Source organism: Macrotis lagotis, chromosome 4 (assembly GCF_037893015.1).
Source record: "Macrotis lagotis isolate mMagLag1 chromosome 4, bilby.v1.9.chrom.fasta, whole genome shotgun sequence".
Lineage (NCBI taxonomy): Eukaryota > Metazoa > Chordata > Mammalia > Peramelemorphia > Peramelidae > Macrotis > Macrotis lagotis.
In genome coordinates, this window is record NC_133661.1 from 35,539,481 (window position 1) to 35,562,183 (window position 22,703).

The 22,703-nt window shown below is 42.5% G+C and overlaps 2 protein-coding genes across 2 annotated transcripts in view; one reads left to right on the forward strand and one right to left on the reverse strand.

The window, feature by feature from the left end:
* Positions 1 to 9,327, reverse strand: part of SH2D7 (SH2 domain containing 7) — a 39,504-nt gene extending 30,177 nt beyond the window's left edge. The window contains exon 1 of the mRNA XM_074236321.1: positions 9,150 to 9,327. Coding sequence (XP_074092422.1) covers positions 9,150 to 9,154 — 5 coding nt within the window. The 5' untranslated portion in view covers positions 9,155 to 9,327. The remainder of the gene's footprint in view (positions 1 to 9,149) is intronic.
* Positions 9,328 to 10,041: 714 nt separating this feature from the next.
* The window catches only part of TBC1D2B (TBC1 domain family member 2B), a 70,135-nt gene continuing 57,473 nt past the window's right edge, over positions 10,042 to 22,703 (forward strand). Inside the window, exon 1 of the mRNA XM_074232514.1 lies at positions 10,042 to 10,371. Within this exon, the coding sequence (XP_074088615.1) occupies positions 10,042 to 10,371 (330 nt within the window). The remainder of the gene's footprint in view (positions 10,372 to 22,703) is intronic.

A 22,703-nucleotide genomic window follows, 5' to 3' on the forward strand; every position in this document is an offset into this window, starting at 1 on the left:
AGGAGGTGTGTGTTTTGGGGGGCAGACTCATAACTAGCAAGCTGGATACTTGGGAGAAGTCGCATGAACCACGCAGGAGGTGAGGGAATATCGAATCACTTTGTCATCCACAGAGATGGGGGCAGGACCTGCACCTGTGTTTGCAATGGTCCAAGGACCTCCTGAATGATGGAGCTGATTCTCCCCATGTCAGTCAGCACTCTTGAGGCCTGGTCATTGCAAGGGGCTCTGGGAGGTTAAACTGACCTGGCTCACACAGGGCTAAGAGACAGGACTCAAACCCAGGATTTCCTGGCTCCTAGACCTGGTGATATCTGTCCATGGTGCCAGAATACATACCTCTTTGTAATTCTAATGTCAAAATATAACAAGAAACAATTGAGAGGAGAGGAAGGGAAACCATGCATTGACTTCTCATCACCTCCCTCCTGGCTCCCCAACAGTCAAACCAGGCTTGATTTCTGAAAACATGCATCAGTGTGTCACCTAAAGCTCCACTCACCGTTCCTATAACATCCCTCTTCCCTCCTCTATTATATGTCAACTCATCCTATTAGAGCACAAGCTCCTTGAGAGCAGGAAATAGTTTTCTTTTGTATTTGGATACCCAGTACTTGGGACTGTGGTACATAATAAAAGATTAATAGATGCCTTTTCATTTACTCATTCATTCTGCCACTAAAGGAACACATTGCTGTCTATTAAATTTTATCTTCCTATTGGACTCTAGAGAATCATGGAAAGAATCGCACAAACTGTTGCTGAGAATCAAAAGATCTTTGCACCTTGTTAACAACAACATAGATCAACTTTGAAGATGTGGCTCCTTTCAGGGGTTCGGACAGTGAAGACAACCCTGAGAGACCTATTATGGATAAAACCATTCACATCTAGAGGTGGGGAAAAACCCAACAAAAAAGTCACAGAATCTGAATGGATACTATGTTCCCTTTTTAAAAATTTCTCTTATGTTTTACTTTCCTATTCTACGGTTTTCTTTCTTTTCCTTTAGTCCTAATTCCTCATACACAAAATGACTAATATGTAAACATGTTAAACACAAATATACATGCACAATTTTTATCAGACTGTTTGACCCTGAGGAATGGGGATGGGGGGTGGGAACGGAGGCTGGTAGAAAAATGTGTAATTTATAAATATGCAAGTGGATGAATGTTGAAAAACTTTCATGTAACTGGAAAAATAAATTAAAATAAAATTTAGCACCGTGGGGCAAAGCCCCATGTACCCTACCCTAGACATATCTGGGTGTATGTTAGACATATGTGGTGGAGTGGGCAGAATGGTATCTGTTTACTGAAGGGTGGTAAAGAAGTTTTAAATAAGCCTAGAAAGATCAAGCCATCTGCGGCAATAACAGATTGAGGAGTTGGGATTTTATCATGGGTCCTACGAAGAAAATACCAGGAAGAACTATTCTGAGTAGCATTCATCTCTCCTTTGTGCTAAAAGCTTCCTCTTTCTGAGAAAGCAGTAGGTGCCAGATGGAGAAAGCTGCTTTGAAGAGGGGGCAAAGCCTAATAGGTTCCCTTCTCCTCTTTACTTCTAGATGTCCTGGTTGGCATCTAGGACAACTAATCTTTCAGTTTTAGAGGAGCCATTCTTTGCATCTATTGGAGGCAAGGCTGAGGATTGCCCATAAGAAGGCTGAATTACTTGTTTACTCCAATTTCCTCTTTTAAGTAAATTTTGGCTACTTCCTCTATTCTTGTTTCCTTATATTTCTTCTTTCCCCATAAAACGACAGAGTAGGGGCAATTCCTTGACCTCCCTTAGTGTTAGTATAATAAGAGAAAGGCTGTGTGTGTGTGTGTGTGTGTGTGTGTGTGTGTGTGTGTGTGTGTGTGTGTGTGTCTGTGTGTGTGTGTGTGTGTGTGTGTGTGTGTGTGTGTGTGTGTGTGTGTGTGTGTGTGTGTGTGTGTGTGTGTGTGTCAAGGGGTTTGAATGCAATAAGGATCACAGTACAGGGGAGAAACCCCTTGTCATTACAGAAAACAGATGGGGGGGAGAAGGTGGTCACATGAACAAGTCGCCAGCTTAAAAAAAACAATCAAAATAACTAAGAGAGCTGATTGGAACATTGGGGGCCATCTAGTCCAACTGTGGCTCAGGGAAGGAAGGATACTTGTCCACAGTCATCTAGCTAGAAAGTTAGCAGAGTCAAGATTTGAATCCACATCTGGTTTCAAATCCTAGGCATTTTCTACTATCAACACTGTACTATATAATCCAATAAATATAAAGGGGAAGGCAAAGACAGAACAGATACTATTGAGGGAAAATCCTTAGGACCCAGCAATGGATTGAATGTGAAAAATAAGAGAGGGAAGGGACAAAGGTAATACAGAGGTTATTGTTTAGGTGTTAAATTATCACTCTGTTCGATGGTTTAGAATTGCTTCAAGAAAAGATGGAGGCTAGCTTGTTTTTGGTCATGGGTGTATAGATTTAAACCTGGAAAGCATGTCTAGGTGGTACCATAGTAGTTAGGACAATGGCCTTGGAATCAGGAAGAATCATCTTTCAGAGTTCAAATCCAGCCTTAGATACTGATATATGTGATTCTGGGAAAGTCATTTAATCTGGTTTGCCTCAGTTTCCTCATCTGTAATATGAGCTAGAGAAAGAAATGGCAAAGCACTATAGTTATCTTTGTTAAGAAAACCCCAAATAGAGATGCAAAGAGTTTGATACGGCCAAACAACACTACTGTTTAGACAGTACTTATTTCTCAGGATTACTGTGAAGATAAAATGAGGTATTAGCTGTAAAGTAGTTTGCAAACCTTAAAATCAATTATAAATGTCATTATATAATTCTTTATAATGTATTTACATATAATACGTAAGTATGTAATATGTATATATAATTATTATATGATTCTTCATGAATGTTATTAGCATTAATAATATTAAGCACCTTAAGGTTTGAAGCACTTCATATATGGTATCTCATTTGGTCCTTTGGAAGTAGGTATTATTATTATTATTGATGTTTTGTTGAAGAGGGAAACTGAGGCAGATAGAGATGAAGTGACTTGCTCAGGATCACACATCTAATAAGTACCTGAGGTCAGATTTGAACACAGGAACATGAGTCTTCCTGACTTCCAATCCAGTAAGCACTTAATAAATGCTTAGTGGTTGACTGATTGATTGACTCCAAATTACATGACCCACAAAATTCTCAAATGCAGAATGGAATTGGAAAATGTTTCCCCAAATAAATGAAAATATAATACAACATAGATAATGCTAATTTGAGGACATACTGTCCTTCAGGGATCTGCTTTTGGCCCCAACTCGGAGATGCTTCCCACACTAACTCTTGGTGGTGAGTTCAGGGATCAGCAGAAAAAATAGTCAGAACTGGTTGAGACAGGGGGAGGGTGCCAAGTGGTGACCAGCCTGGGTTGGGGCCCTGACAATCACCTCCCCTTCTCTTGTCCCGGTGGTGTGTGTGGGTGTGTGGGTGCCTTATGCTTCTGGGTTTGCGGCTTGGGCTGCTCTTCCACCCAACTCAGACAGCCTACGCCAGAATTGGGGAAGTAAGCTATGCTGAGGGCGGGTTGTGGTCAGATTCAGCCTTGCTTGTTCTGTGAAGAGTATATTGGACCCATTTCTGGCCCCTAGAGAAGGGTGCTTGGTACGTATGGGGAAGACGGGGGTGTAAGCAGCGTGAGGAACATACCGCAATGCATTTGCTTACTTATTCATTTAACAAACACTTATGCTCAGGGCTTCAGCTAGTGGCACAGTGGCTGAAGGACTGGATTAGCAAGATTGAAGTTCAACCAGCCTCAGAGGCTCACTAGCTGTGTGTCACTTAATGGCTGTCTGCCTCAGTTTCCTCAACTGAAAAATGAGGATAATACTAGTGCCTGTCTCCCAGGTGCTAGTATTGAGGATCAAATGTTGTGAGGATCAAATGAGAAAATATTTGTAAGGGGTTTAGAAGAGTGCTCGTCACACAGTAGTCTCCTTCCTTGTCTTTCCTTTGGGGAAAAGCAAAGCAGGGATAGTTTTTTTTTTTAAATAAAGAACAACAAAAGATTTAAATTATTGTTCTGGTCCAAAGAGGTAATGCTAGCCAGTCATCATTGCCAAATAAATTATGTAGTAAAACATTAGTAGGGAAAGGGAATAAACATAGTACCTACTATGTGCTAATTGCTTTTTGAACTCCTCTTCCTGACTTCATCCAGGCTCAACACTCTAACCACCTTGCTGCCTCTATAACAATTCTTATACTGAGATCCATATGTTTTACAATATATTTTCACAGTTGTATTTTGATATATAATTAGCTTCCTTTGCAATTTTATCTGAGCATTTTAAAATATTCTTCTTCGATGGCATTTATAGGGTTTCCCCTGGATTGTCAATGGGGAATCTGGCTCAGAAAAGACTCAGAATGTTTAGGTTATAGAAGTTAGAGGAAAGTTGGACAATTGTATCATTCATCCCTGTTGGAAAGCCCAAATTCAAAGACACCTCATTGGTAGTTTGATGTCAGATTCCTGTGCAGACATGGGAATCTGACAGAAGAGGCTAACATTCTACATGATGGAGGTTGAGTTCCAAGAGATCCTGCCAGGTTTGGTAGAACTGGGTTGAATTCCCCAAACTGATCTCCATCAGGTGAGGTGTACAGTCTTCCGTTTGGGTTCAAAAAAGTCAACTTCACAAGGAGAAAATGGGGTGGAGGGAACATGAGACTAGAGAGCTATTCAACTATAGCAGGGGTGGGAAAGCTTTTTTCTGCCAAGGTCATTTAGATAGTTATAATATCATTCATTGGCTATAATTGGTCAAACAATTAATTCCCTCCCTAGCAAGCTGGGGTTGTCCTAGCAATGCCACACCAACATAGCCAGCGGTCCTAGATTCCCTGCCCTGACTGAGAAAAAGACTGAGCATCTTAGGGGACTGCAAGTTTAGCATGGATCAACAGCATCCTCTGGTCCCTAAAAAAGTGAACTAACTTAGTCTGTCTTAAGAGAAAAATAGTAGGGGCAGCTAAGTGGCAGCTACGTGGCATAGTGGATAAAGCACCGGCCCTGGAGTCAGGAGTACCTGGGTTCAAATCTGGCCTCAGACACTTAATAATTACCTGGCTGTGTGGCCTTGGGCAAACCACTTAACCCTGTTTGCCTTGCAAAAAAAACCTAAAAGAAAAAAGAGCAAAATAGTGCCCAGGTGTAAGGAGGTGGCTGTCTTTTGCACATCTAGACCATGTCTAGAATCTTAAGTCTAATTCTGGCCACCATATTTATGGAAGGACATTGAAAAGTTGGAGAGAGTCCAGGAAGGGTAACCACATGAAGACGGGCTGAAGAAACAGGGTGTTTTAGCCTTGAGAAGAAAAGACTTAGAGAACTTGATAGTTGCTATTCAAGGATCTAAAGGGCTGCTACAGTGAAGCATTAGATGTTCTGCTTGATTAATGAGTCGAAGTTACAAAGAGTCAGAGTTAACTGAAGGGAGGATCAGCGTGCTAATGATTAAGGGGGTCCCAAGTCCTTCTGGAAGTGTCGAGCTTCCCTTCAATGGAGTCGTCTTGATTCCTATGTGGCCACTAGACCCAGATGACTGGAGAAGAAAGTGAGGCTGGGGACTTGGCACAGCGCCCCTCCCTCTCACTCAAATACAATTCATGGACTTGTCATGGCATCACCTCTCACGGTCACACAGACAATTATTAATGTCTGAGGCCGGATTTGAACTCAGGTACTCCTGACTCCAGGGCCAGTGCTCTATCCATTGTGTCACCTAGCCATCCCTGCAATAGGCATTCTTCTAAAGCAGGAATTTTACAAAGGCTGGAGGGTTTCTGAAGTATTTACTAGACTCTAATTGTCAGATACTGATCTAAGAACTGGGAAATAAAAAAAGACAGTCCCTGCCCACAAGAAATCTTATACTTTATTAGGGGAAGGCAACCTAGAAAAGGGAGCTCATAAATTGGGCCAGTGATGATGCCTGCACATAGTTCTGGCTTTAAAACTTGGAAATCCAGGAACAGAATCACTTAGGGGAATGAAGGCTGATTCTACCAAATAGAGATCCCAGGAGGAACACCCTGGAAGAAGGGGTGGGGCAGCATGGAGGAGACATAGTCCAGAGTGAGAGGGTTAGAGGAGATGTTGGTTATTCTAGGATGAGGAGACCCAGGGACTGAGGGAAGTTCTCATGAAATCCCCATGTGACATGGAAGTATCTTGTTGGAAGATATGTGAGCCTCCATCTTCACTTTTAATTACTCATTTTTCTGATGACATTTGTTGGTATAGTTCTTCAAAGGGGCCTTATTTGTCACCTCTTGCAGTCACTTCCACCCGCTACCAGCGTCTCCAATGCTTTTTAGATGAAACTCATTTTAACCTTTTTGGAGAATGTTCTACAGCTATACAACAGCCCTGAGAGAATATTGGTAGAATCTTAACAGATGGGGCTTTGTTTCTGGAGGAAGTTTGGGGTCATTAAAAGAGGTGGGTAGTCAATAAACATTTATTGAGTCCTTGATGTGGGTTAGTCACTGTGATAAATATAAAAAAGAGGCAGAAGAAAGACCTTGCCCTTGAGAAGCTTACAATCTAATGGGGCAGACAATGAACAAATAAGCTAGGTGTAGGGTAAATAGGAAATAGTCACCAGAAGGCAATAGACTGAAGAGGGATCAGGTAAAGCTTCCTGTAGAGAGCAGGATTTTAGCTGGGACTTGAAGGAAGCCAGGAGGAAGAGAGGAGGAGGGAGAGGCAGGGAAGACAGTCAGAGAGAAAGTTCAAAGCCAAGTTTTGGAGGGTCTTGTTCATGGATCAGTCAGGAAGACAGAACAGAGTGTAGAGTGAGGATTAAGATGTAAGAAAACTGGAAAGGAAACAGGGCTAGGTACTGAAGGACTTTGAAAGCCAAACACAAGATTTTGTATTTAATTCTGGGAAAGGTAAGAAACCACTGGAGTTTATTGAGCAGGGGAGTGACACATCAATTGCTTTAGGAAAATTGCTTTAGTGGCTGAATGGAGAATGGATTAGCTTTAGAAAAACTACTTTAGTGGCTGAATGGAAGTTGGATTAGCTTTAGGAAAACTACTTTAGTGGCTGAATGAAGTATGGATTAGCTTTAGGAAAATAACTCTAATAGCTGAATAGAGAGGATGGATTAGAATGAGGAGAAACTTGAAACAGGTTGACCCCCCCCCAAAAAAATCAGGCTGTTTCAATAATCCAGGTGTGGGGTGGTAAAGGTCTTCCCCAGAAGTATGAAAGTGTCAGAAAAGGGGACAACTTCAAGAGATGCTGCAAAGGTAATTGGCAGGTTTTAGATTAGTTGTGATAAGGGGAGAGATAGGGGGAAATCAGGAATATCTCCTAGATTCCAAGGCAGAGGGAACCTGGGGAAGATGGTGGTGTCCTCAACAATAATAGGGAAATTTGAAAAGGAAGAAGTGTTTTTTTTGGGGGGGGGGGATATGAGTTCAGCATTGGATATATTGAGTTGAGTTTAAGAAATCTATTGGATTGGGGGGTGGCTAGGTGGTGTAGTGGTTAAAGCACTGGCCTTGGAGTCAGGAGTACCTGGGTTCAAATCTGGCCTCAGACACAATAATTGCCTAGCTGTGTGGCCTTGGGCAAGCCACTTAACCCCATTTGCCTTGCAAAATAACCTAAAAAAAAAGGAATCTATTGGATTGGGGGCAGTTAGGTTGATAGAGTGTGGACCCTGGAGTAAGGAGGACCTGAGTTCAAATGTGACTTCAGATGCTTAATATTTACTTGGCTGTGGACCTTGGGCAAGTAATGACTTGCCTCATTTACCTCATTGCCTTGCCCCCCAAAAGTCTATTGGACATAAAAAGAGAAGTCTATTGGACTGTCTGAAGCTATCCAGTGGAGCTGTCTGAAAGGTAGTTGGAGATCTGAGATCACTGGTAGGCAGAGATTGAGGCAGAAAAGGTAGATTTGAGAATCATCAACATAGAGACAGTCATTAAATCCACAGAAGCAGATGAGATCACTAAATGAAGTGGTACTGAAGGAGAAAAGGAGGGCCTAGGATAGATCTCTGTGGTTAGTGAGGAAGAAGAGGACCACTGAGAAGTGGCCAAATAGGTGGAAAGAGAACCAGGAAAGAGGGATACCCCAAAAACTTAGAGGAAAAGAAAATGCTAGGGAGAAGAGGATGATCAACAGCGAGTCCTGCCATTTTCTGAAGGCCATTCAGACTTTTGTCCTGTCCAGTCCTGCAGCCGCCCCGTCGCCTCTTTGTATGGTCTGTACCAGATAGCAGATGTACACGTTCCAATTTCGTGTTACAATCCAAGCAATAGACATTCTTCATCTCCTTTTTTTCCCTTTTCTTTTCTAATTGCTATGGTTATTAAATTTCTGTTGCAGACTGAGTACTAGAGAGCAGCCTAGGGACAAGAACAACAGCACCAAACTGTTAAATGGATGTCCGGTGAGGACTAGGGATGTCAGTGTAGGATTAGAAACAGGGAGGTCTGGACCTGTGGGGGAGCAGACACAGCAAGTAGGGGCTGAGGTTAAGATGATCCTAATTCAAAGTCAGGAACTGGAGGGAAATCTTGTTGGGTTTCAAACTCCCAGGAGCGGTCAAAGAAATGGAGAATAGAGGTCAAAGATTGAAATAAGTCATCTCTACCTGGTTACACCGGCTGAAAGGTTAATTCCTGGCCATTGGCTGACCCAACAGCCCCTAATGCTCAATTCTGTGGCCTTTCCACTTCCTGTCCTATGCCTGCAACCCTCCTGGGCCATGTTGTCATTAAAAAAAAAGGATCGGATAAGCACATTCATGTCAAAAAGAGAGGTAAAACAGAATCTTGGAAAGAGTCTCTCCACCCTCCACCCAGGAATTCAGAAGATCTAGGGTCCTGCCAAAGAAGCGCGCCATGGTCTTGGGCTGACCACTTCCCCTTTCTAGGGATCACCCAGGCCAGGTGTGAAATGAAGCGGTTGGGCTCGGTCCACCTCCCTGGTGCCTTCTAACTCTAACATGGGACTTTTCTAGCCTTCAGAAGTCTGGAATCTACCAGCGATTGAGGTCCATCCTAAGTCTGAAGAAACACAATAATCAATCAATCATTCAACATTTATTAAGTACCTCATGAGTGCCAGCCTCGGCCTGTTTCAGTGGGAAGGAATCTTAGGATGATGTAGCCCATCTGCCAGTCAGCAAACATCTATTAGGCACCGCCTGTGCGCCAACCTCCATTTCAGGAGGATGATCTAGTCCAGACAGCCAGTCAGCAAGCATCTATTAGGCACCTCCTGTGCGCCAACCTCCATTTCAGGAGGATGATCTAGTCCAGACAGCCAGTCAGCAAACATCTATTAGGCACCTCCTGTGTGCCAACCTCCATTTCAGGAGGATGATCTAGTCCAGACAGCCAGTCAGCAAGCATCTATTAGGCACCGCCTGTGTGCCAACCTCCATTTCAGGAGGAATGACGCGGTCCAGTCATTCAGTCAACAAATGACTATTAATTCCCTCCTTTGAGCAGCCTCTGTCTGTTGCAGTAGGAAGGAACCTCAGAAGGGAAACAAGCGTGCATGAAGCGCCTACTGTGTGCCGGGTACAAACAGCCGTGCCTGCTCTCCCGGAGCCTGCCTGTCCCGCCTCCCTCTAGAGCTGGCAGCCGCCTCTGCCGTGCCCGAGGCGGGCCTCGAACCCGGGGCCCCTGCCTTTGGCGCCTGCGCCCAGCGCTCTAACCACCGGCCGCGCTTCCTCGGCGGCCGCGGGAGCTGGCGGAGGGTCAGGTGCGAGGGCGGGACTACATATCCCAGGAGGCCGCGCGCCGCCGGCGGCGCGGCCCGGGCCGGAGAGGCCGCCGCGCGGGGCATCCGGGCATCCGCGGGAAGCGGCCGCGGCGCCTCCCAGCCGCCCCGGCACTGGACTACATGTCCCAGGAGGCCTCGCCCGCGGGCGGGCCGGGCCGGGGCGGGGCGGGGGCGGGGCGGCCGGGCTCCGGGAGCGGCCGCGGCGGGCGGCCGGGATGCCCGGGGCCGGGGCGGCGGAGGAGGCCGGGGGCCCGGAGGCGGCGCGGGGGCCGGCGCGGCTGTGCGGCTACCTGCAGAAGCTGTCGGGCAAGGGCCCGCTGCGCGGCTACCGCAGCCGCTGGTTCGTGTTCGACCCGCGCCGCTGCTACCTCTACTACTTCAAGAGCCCGCAGGACGCGCTGCCCCTCGGCCACCTGGACATCGCCGACGCCTGCTTCAGCTACCAGGGCCCCGAGCCGCCGCCCGCCGCCGCCGCCGCCGCCCCCCACGAGCCGGCCGCCGCGCTCTTCCAGGTGCACTGCGCGGGAGGCGTCACGGTGCTCAAGGTGGGCGCCCGCGCTGCCCCCTCCCCTCCCCTCCCCCGAGAGCGGCCCCCAGCTGGCACGCACTGCCCGGGGGCTGTGCCAGTCATTCCCCCCAGCTGGCACACAGTGCCCGGGGGCTGTGCCAGTCATTTCCCCCCAGCTGGCCCGCACTGCCCGGGGGCTGTGCTAGTCATTTCCCCCCAGCTGGCACACAGTGCCCGGGGGGCTGTGCCAGTCATTTCCCCCCAGCTGGCACACAGTGCCCGGGAGACTTTGTGCCAGTCATTTCCCCCCAGCTGGCACACAGTGCCCGGGGGGCTGTGCCAGTCATTTCCCCACAAAGCTCCCCAGTTGCCCGGCTCTGGAGAGCATTGGGCCCGGACGGTCCTGCCCAGTAAGTCCCAGCTTCACTGAAAACTGTGGGTGACTTCTTGCCCTGCTTCGTGTGCCCTGCATCCTTCTGATTTGGAAAGCTTGCCTGGAGCCCCCTCACCTTTCTTTTGGATGCCAGACCTGGTTGCCCTGAGCCTCTTTAAGTCACCTGAGGCCAACAAGCCACAGGTGCACAGAATACTGAACTTGCAGATTCTGGGCCGCATTGGAACCTCTCTGCCTCATTTTCCCTTCTGGTAAAATGAGGAACCTGGGCAGATGACCTCTAAGGTCTCTGTGGCCTCTCTCCATACTTTATCCTGTTCTTCCCTCTCTTTAGTTCCCCCTTATTATCCCTTCCAACTGTTGCTTGCTCAACTGTCTTCTCCTTACCCCCCTTCCCTGTTTTTTGATTCTCCTAGACTTGTCCTGTTTGCTGCAACCCATGATTCCCTTTTCCCATTCTTGTCTTTTCGTGGCTTCTTCCCATCCTCACTTGTATTATCCATTTCTTTCTATTCTTTAGCTTAATCTGCTCCTTATTCAAGGCAGTTTACTTTCCAGATGGTATGTTTTTAAAAAATAACAGAGTGACAGTAAAATCAGCTCATCCAGGTATGACTACTGGGGGCGACAGTTAGGAACTAGGGGGTTTCGCGATCCTGCTCAGACTCAGCAGCTCTGTTTACCCACAGTTGAGGTTATTATGGAGGTGTTTACTTTCTGTTCTTCCATTGCCATTTTGTTCTGATTTTGATTATAGCTAACTCTCTCTGCTGCCTAAGTAGAACCTTTGGGCACTTTCTCCAATGAAGTAGAAGAGAATCAAGGTTTGTGTTGTGTTTACCACACTTCATGTAAATTTAGGAATAATTCCTCAAGTGTAGAAGGAGTTTGCCCAAAACAGTAACTTGCCAGTAGCTAACAAATTTATCACCTAAGGTAATTTAATTTCCTGAGGAACTGTCTATTGTTAAAAATGAAAATACAAACGTCACATTACATAGTTTTAGGTCTTAGTATCCTGTTTCCAAATTTCTTTGATTGCTCTTGGACATGTTTTATCGCTTCCTCCCCCCGCCCAACCCCAAGTCTGTGTCTATCATAGAATTATTTATTTAAATTAAGGACCAGCCCTAAGTTGTACTATCTGGGAGAAGAAACTTTTTCTCCCTTATTTTTTCTGATGGGACAGTACGGTTAGTGACAATAAATTTGGCTCTAGATATGCTTCCTTATCTGCAAAACAAAGAATTGAGCTAGTTTCTAAGACCTCTTCCAGCTCTGAAGTTCTATGATTCAGATTTGTATATGTGGCTCATGTGCTTCTAGAAATGTTCTTTCAAGATTTGAGGAAAATGACTTTGGGGGTTGGAAGGCAAGGGAACTTCCAATTCATCAGTTTTTATCTCCTTCCAAATATATATATATTATATATATAATATATATAATTTGCATAAGAAATTAAACTAATCACAGAGTAAGACCATATCTGAATAAAACAGTTATTTAATTGTTAAAATGTTATTATAAAGACACAGGTGAAAGTCCTATAAGAAGCAATATGAAAATTGAAAACAATATTAGATTTGAGATGGGAATATACTTTAAGAAATTGAATCATAATCTTTTAAATTTGCTTTGTTAGTGAGACTTTTGTGAAAATTTTAAGTGAAAATTAGTATTTATTCTTACTAATTTTTGGATCAAAGTTGGGATTCATAGTTAATTCAGTCTGATTTGCTATTGCCCAGCTGGTCACAAGGTGGACTAAATTTCTAAATGGATTTTTGTAATTGCGGATTGCCTTGCTTATATTTAAGTTTCATATGTATATGTGTATATATCTCAAATATTTGCTGTAAAATAGCTTTCTTTTATAAATCCATTTATACCCCATTTGTTGTTAAGTAGTCTCGGTCTTGTCCAATGTTCTGTGACCCCATTTGAGGTTTTCTTGGCAGAGATATTGGAATGGTTTGTCCTTCCCTCGCCCAGCTCATTTTTACAGATGAGGAACTAAGACAAGCAGGGTTAAGGGATTTGCTCAGTATCACACAGCTAGTTAGTGTCTCAGATGGATTTGAACTCTGACATATGAGTCTTCCTGACTTTAGACCCAGTGCTCTATCCACTGAGCCACCTCTCTGTCCTGTCTCATCCCATAAGAGGATCCATATGATCATTGAGTCAGTGGACACTTGAGAGATTATTTAGTCCTGTCTTATAATTTTACAAATGAGAAAAGTGTTCAGAGTTGTTAGTTGAGCAACTTGCCCATAGCTGTAGCAGCAGAAAGTACAGGTGGAAGTTTCAGTTCAGATGCTCTAATGACTCATCTAGCCATGAGAATTTTGTTCTCCTGAGGTGGTTTTTAGAAAAATTGCCTGTGGTTGGGGGTTATGGGGCTTTCTCTGAGCTTCTCTACATCTTGAGAAGTCTCACAGAGGAGCTGAGCATGTATTTCTAGTAAACATCCTGTCTGAGAGATAAACTGTGCTGATGGCGGATTGGGGGAAAGCCCCCTTGTCACCCCTTTTGCCAGAAACTAGCTTCCAAGGCATCAATCATTCTTGTACTGCAAAAGGATCTTGAGATATACTAGTGTGGGTAACCTTTAGCTCTGTTTCATTCAGGCATTTTCTTTAAATTTTTTTTTTTATTTTTTGCAAGGCAGTGGGGTTAAGTGGCTTGCCCAAGGCCACATGGCTAGGTAATTATTAAGTGTCTGAGGTCGGATTTGAACCCAGGTACTCCTGACTCCAGGGCTGGTGTTCTATCCATTGTGCCACCTAGCTGCCCCCTAAATTTTTTTTAAGTGAATTATTTTCCACTAAGATTTCTCTATTAGTCAGGTATACTGAAAGATCCCTGGACTTGGAGTGAGACCACCTGAGTCTGAACCTTAGCTCTGCCAATTACTGGCTCCCTGATCTTGGGCAAGACAGTTCAGGTCTCAGGGTCTCAGTTTCCATATCTGTGAAGGGGTTAGGTTAGATAAGCTCTGAGGACCCTTTCCAACTGCAAGTGGAAAGGAAAAAGATCCTTCTTCAATCAAGGCTGACTCTTGGAGGACCCAGCTGAACTTGGCACAGGGGAGTGGTTGCAGCATGCCTGTTCATTGACAGACTTTCGTATTGGGCTGCTTTCAAAATGTTCTCTTGTTTCTGTGACTTTAATAAAGTCATAAGACTGGAGACAAATGAACATGGACAGCAGAAGAAGGGGAATGAGGACATGTGATTCAACCGAAAGCTGGGTTGGAGGGAAGCCTGGCCTGGGGGTCTTTCCCCCTACACTGATGGAGCCCGGTCAGGGCTTATTGAATATCTGTACCCTCATTTCCCCCCATCTTGATTGGCAGGCCTTTTGGTTCAGTTCCATTCAGTTTCCATGATCCAGTGCCTCAGCCTTAGTGTGATTTTATTTTGTTAAAGTGTTAGTGTTTCCTTCGCCTTTGTCTTGCTGGGAGAGGTTAAGACAACTAAGTCGTCAGTCACATGTCATGTTTGTGTGAGATACAACTTTTCTATGAAACATCTTTTGTTATTTGTTGCTTTTGTAATCATAGAGTATATTTAATGCAAAAGAACTCAGTAGTTTGACTTTTAATTTCTTAAATCGTCATAGGTTTCCTTGTGAAAAATCTTTTTTAGCTTTTTAGCTGTCTTAAACTTCTTCTTAAGTCTTTTGCCATCTCATCTGTCTTCCCCAAAAGATTTAGGTTCCTTAAGCTGATACCACCTAAATTTCTTTGCTTGCTCCAACAGACTCATACATAGTCCTGCTGCTTGAACACAGGATGTGGTCATTTAATATTTGATTTGAAGTTTGCTTGATATTTGCTTGATATTGTTACTCCAACAAAAATAATTGAATATTAAAGTGGATAATTCTATTAATTGATTTCATCAGATTCATTTCATAGCATCCTAGAATCTCAGAGACCTCTTAATCCAACCTTTTTCTCTCTCATTCTTTTGGAGGCAATGCATTTCATTTTGGACAATTCTAACTCCCAGAAAATTATTCCTTATGCCAGGCTGAGGCCCTCTGAAATTGGAGTCAGAGTACCTGAGCACAAATCTCAGCACAGTTCCTTACCCCAATGGGACCATAGACAAATCTTTGAACTTCTCTGGATCTCATGTCATTCTTCTTTTAAGTGGAGGGGTTGACCTAAATGATCACTAAGGGCCCTTGAAACTTTAATCGTTAGAATTAAAAATCCTGCTTTCCTGCTATTTTTTTTTTTTGTTCTGGGCCTTACAGTACAATGCCAATCCTAATTCAAAGTATATTCCGGCTGACACAAAAATCTTAGTGTAGTGTTTAAGTTCTGAGACCAGTGGGACACCCTGCATAATTCCTGTGGGAGCAGAGTTCATTTAAAACAGTCTCTGTCTTTGAGGACAATGACCTATACCTGAATAATTTTAATACAAATGACTTTGTGATATGTGCATACAAGAATGCTTTGTGAGATCCAAAAAAAAAAAAAAGAAAGATCATTATATGGAATGAGGGACTCATCATGAAAGACTTCAGAGAGGAGATAGTGTTGGATTGGTCATGAAGGAGGATAAATACCTTTCTAAGCTTAGGGGGAATCATGAAGAAAGACACTGAGGAGGGGAGGGGTGAAGAATACCTCTTATTCTGGTTTGACTGGAGCAGAGGCTATGCAAAGATGCTGGTAGGATTATAATCTGGAATTAGGTGTGTTTATTTATATTAGGGATGATCTAGCCCAATCTCTCTCCATCCCAATTCACTATTGGTGAACTTGAGGCCAGAGTGACCGCCTACTTAAGGTCACTAGAATAGCATCTTTATTTTAAAATAAATTTGACTTATTAATTATCAAACATTTGCCCCACCCCTCCCTCTAATAAGAAAAACAAAACCCTTGTAACATAAGTTTAGTTAAGCAAAACAAATTCCCACTTTGACTATGCATCATTCTGTACATTAAACTGTCAGAAGTTGGGAAGCATTCTTCATCATTGGCACTTTGGAATTATGACTTGATCATTGAGTTAATGAGAGTTAAGTCTTGTTTTTTTTAAATGTTGATATTCTAATATAAATTGTTCCTCCTGATTCTACTTATTTCACTCTGCAACAGTTTGGACATGTCTTCTCGGTTTTCTGTGAAAAAAACCTTTCTTAACTTCTTTTAGTACAGTAGTATTCTATTCCATTCATTTTGAGCCATTCCCTATTTGATGGACACCCCATCAGTTTCTAGTTCTTGTATTCATTTTTTTGTATATGAACCCTTTTCCTTTGATCTCTTTGGGGTATAGACTTTGTAGTATTGGTGCTGGTTCAAAGTATGCACAATATAGTCTCTTTTTGGACATAGTTTCAAATTGCTTTCCAGAAGGGCTAGATCAGTTCACACTTCCACCAGTAGTGTCAATGTGTCTGTCACCAACTTCCTTATGAAACATTTTTTTGCAATACCTTTGTCTGCCACTCACTTCTCACTCATTCCACAACCACTGGGTTCCAGACCCCTGTCACCATTACAAAAGTCTGCTACATGATCTTTCTGTATCTGTCCTCCACAAGCTACCAAAGGGATATTACAGAAACAATCAGGTCTGGCTGACATTTAATATGAAATGTCCCTCCTTCTTGCCTCTAGAATCAAAAGCAAACTTCTCTTGGTGTCATTGAAAGCCCTTTCCTGTTGGTCTCTGGTCTTTTTTTCCTAGGCTGATCCCCATTGCTCTCTTCCACAGGTTCTGCCCCTCAGTCTCATGGGTCTGTTTACCTTTCCCTGCCTCTGAACTTGGTCCCTCATCCTCCTCACTTCTGCTCTCACCCTTGAAGGCTCAGCTTCCAGAGATCTTTCTTGATTCCCCAGGTGTTAGTGGCTGGCCACCAAACTGATTTTGTATTTGCTTTGTGGATTTCCTACTCATCTGCGTGGTGGGCTGGTACTATCTCCTTTTATTCCCGGGGTCTAGCACAGCCCCTGCCTCATAGTTGGTGTTTAATTAATACCTATTGAAGTGTTTTATTTAGTAGAATCAGCTGCTCTGCTTCATGCTCTGTTATCCATATGCATATAGTTTAAAAATAGGCCCCAAATTAACTCCTAAGTAGTGCTTCTTTCTAATATTGCTTAAAAAGTGACGGGAAAATAGTAGCTTCAGGAATAATGGGTTAAATATAGGATTGTTGTGAGAATCCGAGGTTTCTGCTGTGGCCTTTTCCCTGCTTGACTCTAGGTGGTTTGCTTCTATTAAGCTTTGCTTAGATAAAGCTTTTCTAATGTTAACCTTTAATGACTCTTCTTGCTCCTTGCAGTAAACTCTGCAAGATCACATACTTTCCCAATTTCCTTCCTTTTTAAGAGTAACCACAATTTATGAAGCTGCAGGAGGCGTGAAATGAATATAGGGCAGAGGTACTGAGCTGAGCTCTCCCTAATGGCTCTTACTGTACATTGAATATACATTTAAACTCTATTAGACTGTAATCAGCTATCAGAATGGTTTTGATGGGTGTTTCTTTGCTTTTTTCTTTTTTTAAAGAAAAGTTTTAAAAGATGGCCATGTAGAACCAGAAAATTATTTTTTTTTAATTTAAAAACTTTTCAGTATGTCTATCCCAATGAATTTTGCTGACTAAGGTAAAGCTGCTAATAATGTAGTAATGCTGTATACATCAGAAATTAAGAATCTTCTCTTGTCTTCAGGGAGCTTAGAATCTGGTTGAAAAGATAAGACATATGCAAAAGATTTAGAGAATGATGAAAATTTATCTGAAGAATAAGAAAAGCAAGACATGGGGGGGGGTGTTTTCTACCTCTAGGCAAGTAGAAAACTGGAGCATTGGGAAGGAAGGGTGGAGGGTTTGTGAGTGACATGTGTCCGACAGCGGTATGGCTACATGGGTAGAACAGATATAAAGCTGAAACATGAGGCAGAGCTTGTCCAGGGAGGGATGTGCTTTGAGATCTTTCTAGTTGCAAGATCCTGGGAGGCTCTAATTCAAAGCAGGATTGAGAACAGAGAAAAATTGGTGTGATAGAAGGTCAAATCCTCAAGGTAAGAGATTAGCTAAAGACAAATCCCAAGTTTTCTACAAGAAAAGAATTGCAATTTAATGGAACTATGACAAGTCAGATGGAATCTTCCCTCCCCCCCTGAAAATAATTACAAAGGGAATACTTCAAGTACTGATCAGAATAGAAGTTCATAACTGAGCCTGGGTTTTCTTGACTCTCGTTGAACCATGCTACTTACTGCTTAATAGTGCATGTATTTTGTATAAAATGGAAATGAAGCAGTGCTTTATTTTAATGATATTAAGGGACCACTTTAAAAACCTCCATTGCCTCTTGATTAAAGTATAAATTCTTGATCCTGACATTCAAGGCTCTTCAAAGCCTGGTTCAAACCTAGCTGAATTCCCTTACCCCCCTCCTCCCTTCTCATGCTGCTTTCTCATGTTTTTGTGTGAGAGATGGCCCCAACTCTCTGGTAATTCAACTTGTTTGTACTTAGTTGTTCCTATCTTCCTCATTAGACTACAAACTCTTTGAGCACAGCATCTGTCTTTTGTCTTTCTTTGTGTTACTAATGCTTCACATTGTATACAAGAAACATTAATACATTTTTTAATTTGTTTTTTTTTTTGTAAGGCATTGGGGTTAAGTAACTTGCCCAAGGTCATACAGCTAGGTAATTATTAAGTGCTCTATCCACTGTGCTACCTAGCTTCCCCCAGCATTAATAAATATTAGCTGATTAGTAAATGAGCTTGGCACTGCTTTTATGACCCAGAGCCCACCAGGACAGTGGAGAGGCCAGTCTCCCATTCTTAGATATCCAGGGATAGACCTGAGGAGGGTGACCTTCCTCATGCCTCACTTCTAGGTTTCTGTAGATGTGTACTCACTTTCCTCAACATGGACATTGTGTGTATTGGTGGGAGAGTGTAACCCAGGTTAATGAGTGGACTGTTATGTTTTAATAATTCTGCTTTTGCCTTTCATTAAATAAAATTTTTGATTCTTTCTCCTCTATTAGGATCTGTTTCATGCTTTGTTATTAATAGTGTCACTGGGACTGATTTGTATAAATAGAAAGCATACCAGTTGGGACCCAGCTATAGTGGTGATCAGTAGAACTATTGTGTCCTTCTCTGCCTTCTCCCTTCCTCCCCCCAAATCAGACCCTGAGAGTGAGCAAGCAGCATGGCTGCCCATGGTTGCCACACCCAGTGTAGATTGGGGTTAAGTGAACCATTCCATGAAAAATGGATATGTTCAATAGCTACTCCCATGTTAGAAATGAAGAAATTGGAAAGCATCTATTAAATGCCTACTGTGTGACAAGCACTGTGCTAAGCACTGGAAGTACAAATGAAAAAAAAAACAAGATCATTCTTGCTTTCAAGGAACTCAATTTTAATGGAGGTGGGGGGACAACCCATATAGGAAGGTTCAGCCATAGAACAGGCCTGTGGTTCTTAAGAGACAGTGGTAAACTAGAAAGTAAAGTGTCTTCTTTAATGAAGCATAAACATGTTTCTTGTTGAACGAACACTTTGTGGTTAGTATTTAAATATTTTATCCCAATGAGCAGTGGTTTTCTAGAGCAGTGGTTTTCAGGTTTATCTCTGCACTCTTATGTCAACACTTCCCCAAAAAGGTTCATGGTTTAGTTTGTAGGTATTGATGTCACAAAAATTAAAAAAAAGCTATTGGAACTCCCAGGAGTGTAGAATTTTAAACTAGAAGGGTTCTTCCTGATCTTCTGAGGCAGTTACTTCACTTAACAGTTGAAGAAAGGAAACCCAGAGAGAAGGCAACTTGCCTAAGGTTACACAGCTAATAAAAGGTTGGAGCCCAGGCATTCTAGCTTCAATTCTAGGCTGATTTCTACTCTGTCATTATAATGTTTTGGTTTTTTTCCCAATATACAGCAATGTATATAAAGATTGTCAGAGTAAAGAGCAATGTTTGAAAGAGTGCCTTTGGTTAAGCACATCATACAACCAGTGTGGGTTTTCCATTGCTCCTACCAGATAGCTAGGAAGAGGTTCCAATGACTTGTACCTCTCTGTCAGATAACAGATAGCTTTATCAGACACTATTTTGAATCTGTCTTGCATGGCAACATAGATTTTGAATCTATAGTGATGAGATGAATATAAGTTTTTAGGTTGGGATCAGACTATTGAAATGTTTTCCTTTAGAAGCAGACATAATTTCACTTAAAATGTATAACCTTATCATCTTTCTCTTCTACTTTTTATAAAGTTTCCAAGCATTTGCAAAAATACGATGGTGTAGAAGAGCCAAGATCATGTAATGCAATCTGCAGTGGCACGTTGAAGCCATTAGCAACAGAGCCAAGAGCTGAGCTTCCAGTAGGACATTGGGTGTGGCCATATGAGTTTTTATTTACCCTGGACAAACAGAAGTGGAGCTCATACATTTTGACTGGCCTAGATTGGAGAGTGTTTAGCTACAGAGTCAGCTCAGATTCACCCAAATGACCCAGCTGTTCTCCTAACTAAGTCATTGGAATGTAGACGTGGTCTCTTAGAGGCCACATTTTAGTTTAGAGCTCATACTTTCATGCACTTTTGAAACAGAAAGTAACTTCAGCAGTTTTCCACATTTCCTACTCTAAGAAGTAAGAACAGAAACAGAAAATGGCATTGATCTTCTTTATCTTAGTTTGGTTCACTTAAATATTTATTAATTGCCTAATAAAGTTGCAGGCCTTATACTAGAAATCTAAAGATAAGTGATGACTTCAAGGAATTTACATCGTGTGTGTGTGTGTGTGTGTGTGTGTGTGTGTGTGTGTGTGTGTCTTGTGTCTGTCATCTGTGTGATGGTTATGACAAAGACACAGCTAAGTATAATAGGAATTAGGGTCTAGTATGGACAAAAGCAATACCCAAATGTTCAAGGACAGTTGAAGTGAGGAGAGAATTCTTTCAAGTTTCTGGGGTTAGAGAAACTTCCCAGAAAAGGAAGTCTTGCAGAGTGGCTGGGATATGCCTGAAGATTAAGAGTATGGAAAGGTAGGTTTTAGTTCAGATAAACATTCATTAAGAGTCTAGGTTATTGGAAGGCCTTTTATGTCAATCTGAGGAATTTTATGTTTTAGCTTATAGGCCATCCCCCAAATAAGACTGTTTCCTTATTTAGAAGTTTTTAGATATCTAACTCCCTGTTGCTCATTTTAAGCCTAGAGCTGCTTTTTATATAGTTTATTTTAAAATGAAAAGTTAGATCATAATCATTTTAGACCTCTAAATAAAATCTATCTGGGCACACATATCTATATCTATCTATAGCTATCTATATCTATATATCTATATCTATATATATATATGGAGAGAGAGAGAGATGAAATTTGGTAGAGTATATACAGTCTCTAAATGTTAAGGATTCTCCTATCTCTACTTAAACTCTGACTTCTTTGTAGTTGAGGCAAAATTTATGTTACTAGAAAGTTTGGGTAATGAAATAGCAAATTCTTTTATAGTACCTATGGAGTTGGGGAAAAGCATCCCTTTTCTGAGGACTTCCCACAGTCCTTAAGTGGGTGGATCTACAGGTGACATTAGCGTAGCATTGGGACTTCTGCTCTGGAATGCTTGTCTGGCTAATGACTCTCCTCCAGATAGATCTCCTTTCTCTGCTACAATTCAGTCCTACTTTTTCTTTCATTTTTCACTGGTTACCCTAGAGCTGCCAGTGCATGACTCAGTCCATATTACCCCCCCCACCCCATTCCTTCTCAGCTTCCAGACCCTTGAAATCTGTCTGGTCCAGAGATAGCTCAGTTCTTGTATGATTCCTTAGGCCATAACCAAGTCTCTTACTCAGTGGTTTTGATTGATCTTAGGAACTATATAGATCTGACTCACAATCAAGAAATATTCCTAACTAAAATAATTAAAAATAATAAAATGGGGTAAATAATCCATTGAGTTCTACCCTTATAGTGTGTTATTATTACTTTAGCAGTGTTGTATATTATAAAATTTGCACAAAACAAATGTTAAAGGATGAGATAAAGATGAAATATTTAACTCCCAAATCACTAGGAAACCACCTAGTTTCATTAAAGGAGTGATATTTTATCTTTGGTTTGGGAAAGTTACTTTGGTCACTATATGGAGCATGAGTGTAGGTAGGAGAGAGACGAGGCAAAGACAATTAGAAGGCTGTTGGCAGATGGAGGTGATGGCTTTTTGGGTTGAGGGAAGAAGACAGATGAAGATGTAGAAATGTCCATTTTTGCCAAGCATTTGGCTCAGCAGCCTGGTCTGAGGAATTGAGGATGATTCTGGAGTGTGCAACTCTGTGACCAAAAGGGCTGGTGTACCTTTGTCAGGGGAGTTCTGAAGTGGGGCAGTCTTTGAGGTGAAGAATATAATAAGATCTGTGATAAAAATGACATTAAGCCTTTCCATACTAGTCATGCAGTGCCACTCTGTCCTACAGAGGATGAAAAGAATGTGATTGGGCTCTTCTTGGAGTCCTGAGGGGGTCTTGCCCCAACTACTGAAGTGATCAAATAGGCCCTATAAGAGGGATGCATGGGATGGAAGTTTTTGTTTGGGTAACAACCAAGGTATCCATCCTCTCCCCCACATCTACAGGTCATGCAGAATCTCTCTAGACTTTCCTGTCCTTAAATAACATAGTACACCCCTCACTGAAAATTTGTGATATGAAAGATGGTTCATCCCACTTTACCTCAGCTGCTTCACTAAGATCTCTTAAAATTATTGTACTTTTTTGGTAAGGATTTTGCAAGACATTGGGGTTAAGTGACTTGCCCAAAGTCACACAGCTAGGTAATTATTAAGTGTCTGAAGCTGGATTTGAACTCAGGTCCTCCTGACTCCAGGGCCGGTGCTCTATCCACTGTGCCACCTAGCTGCCCCCAAATTGTTGTGCTTCTGATTTATTTTTTTACAACAACAGGTAA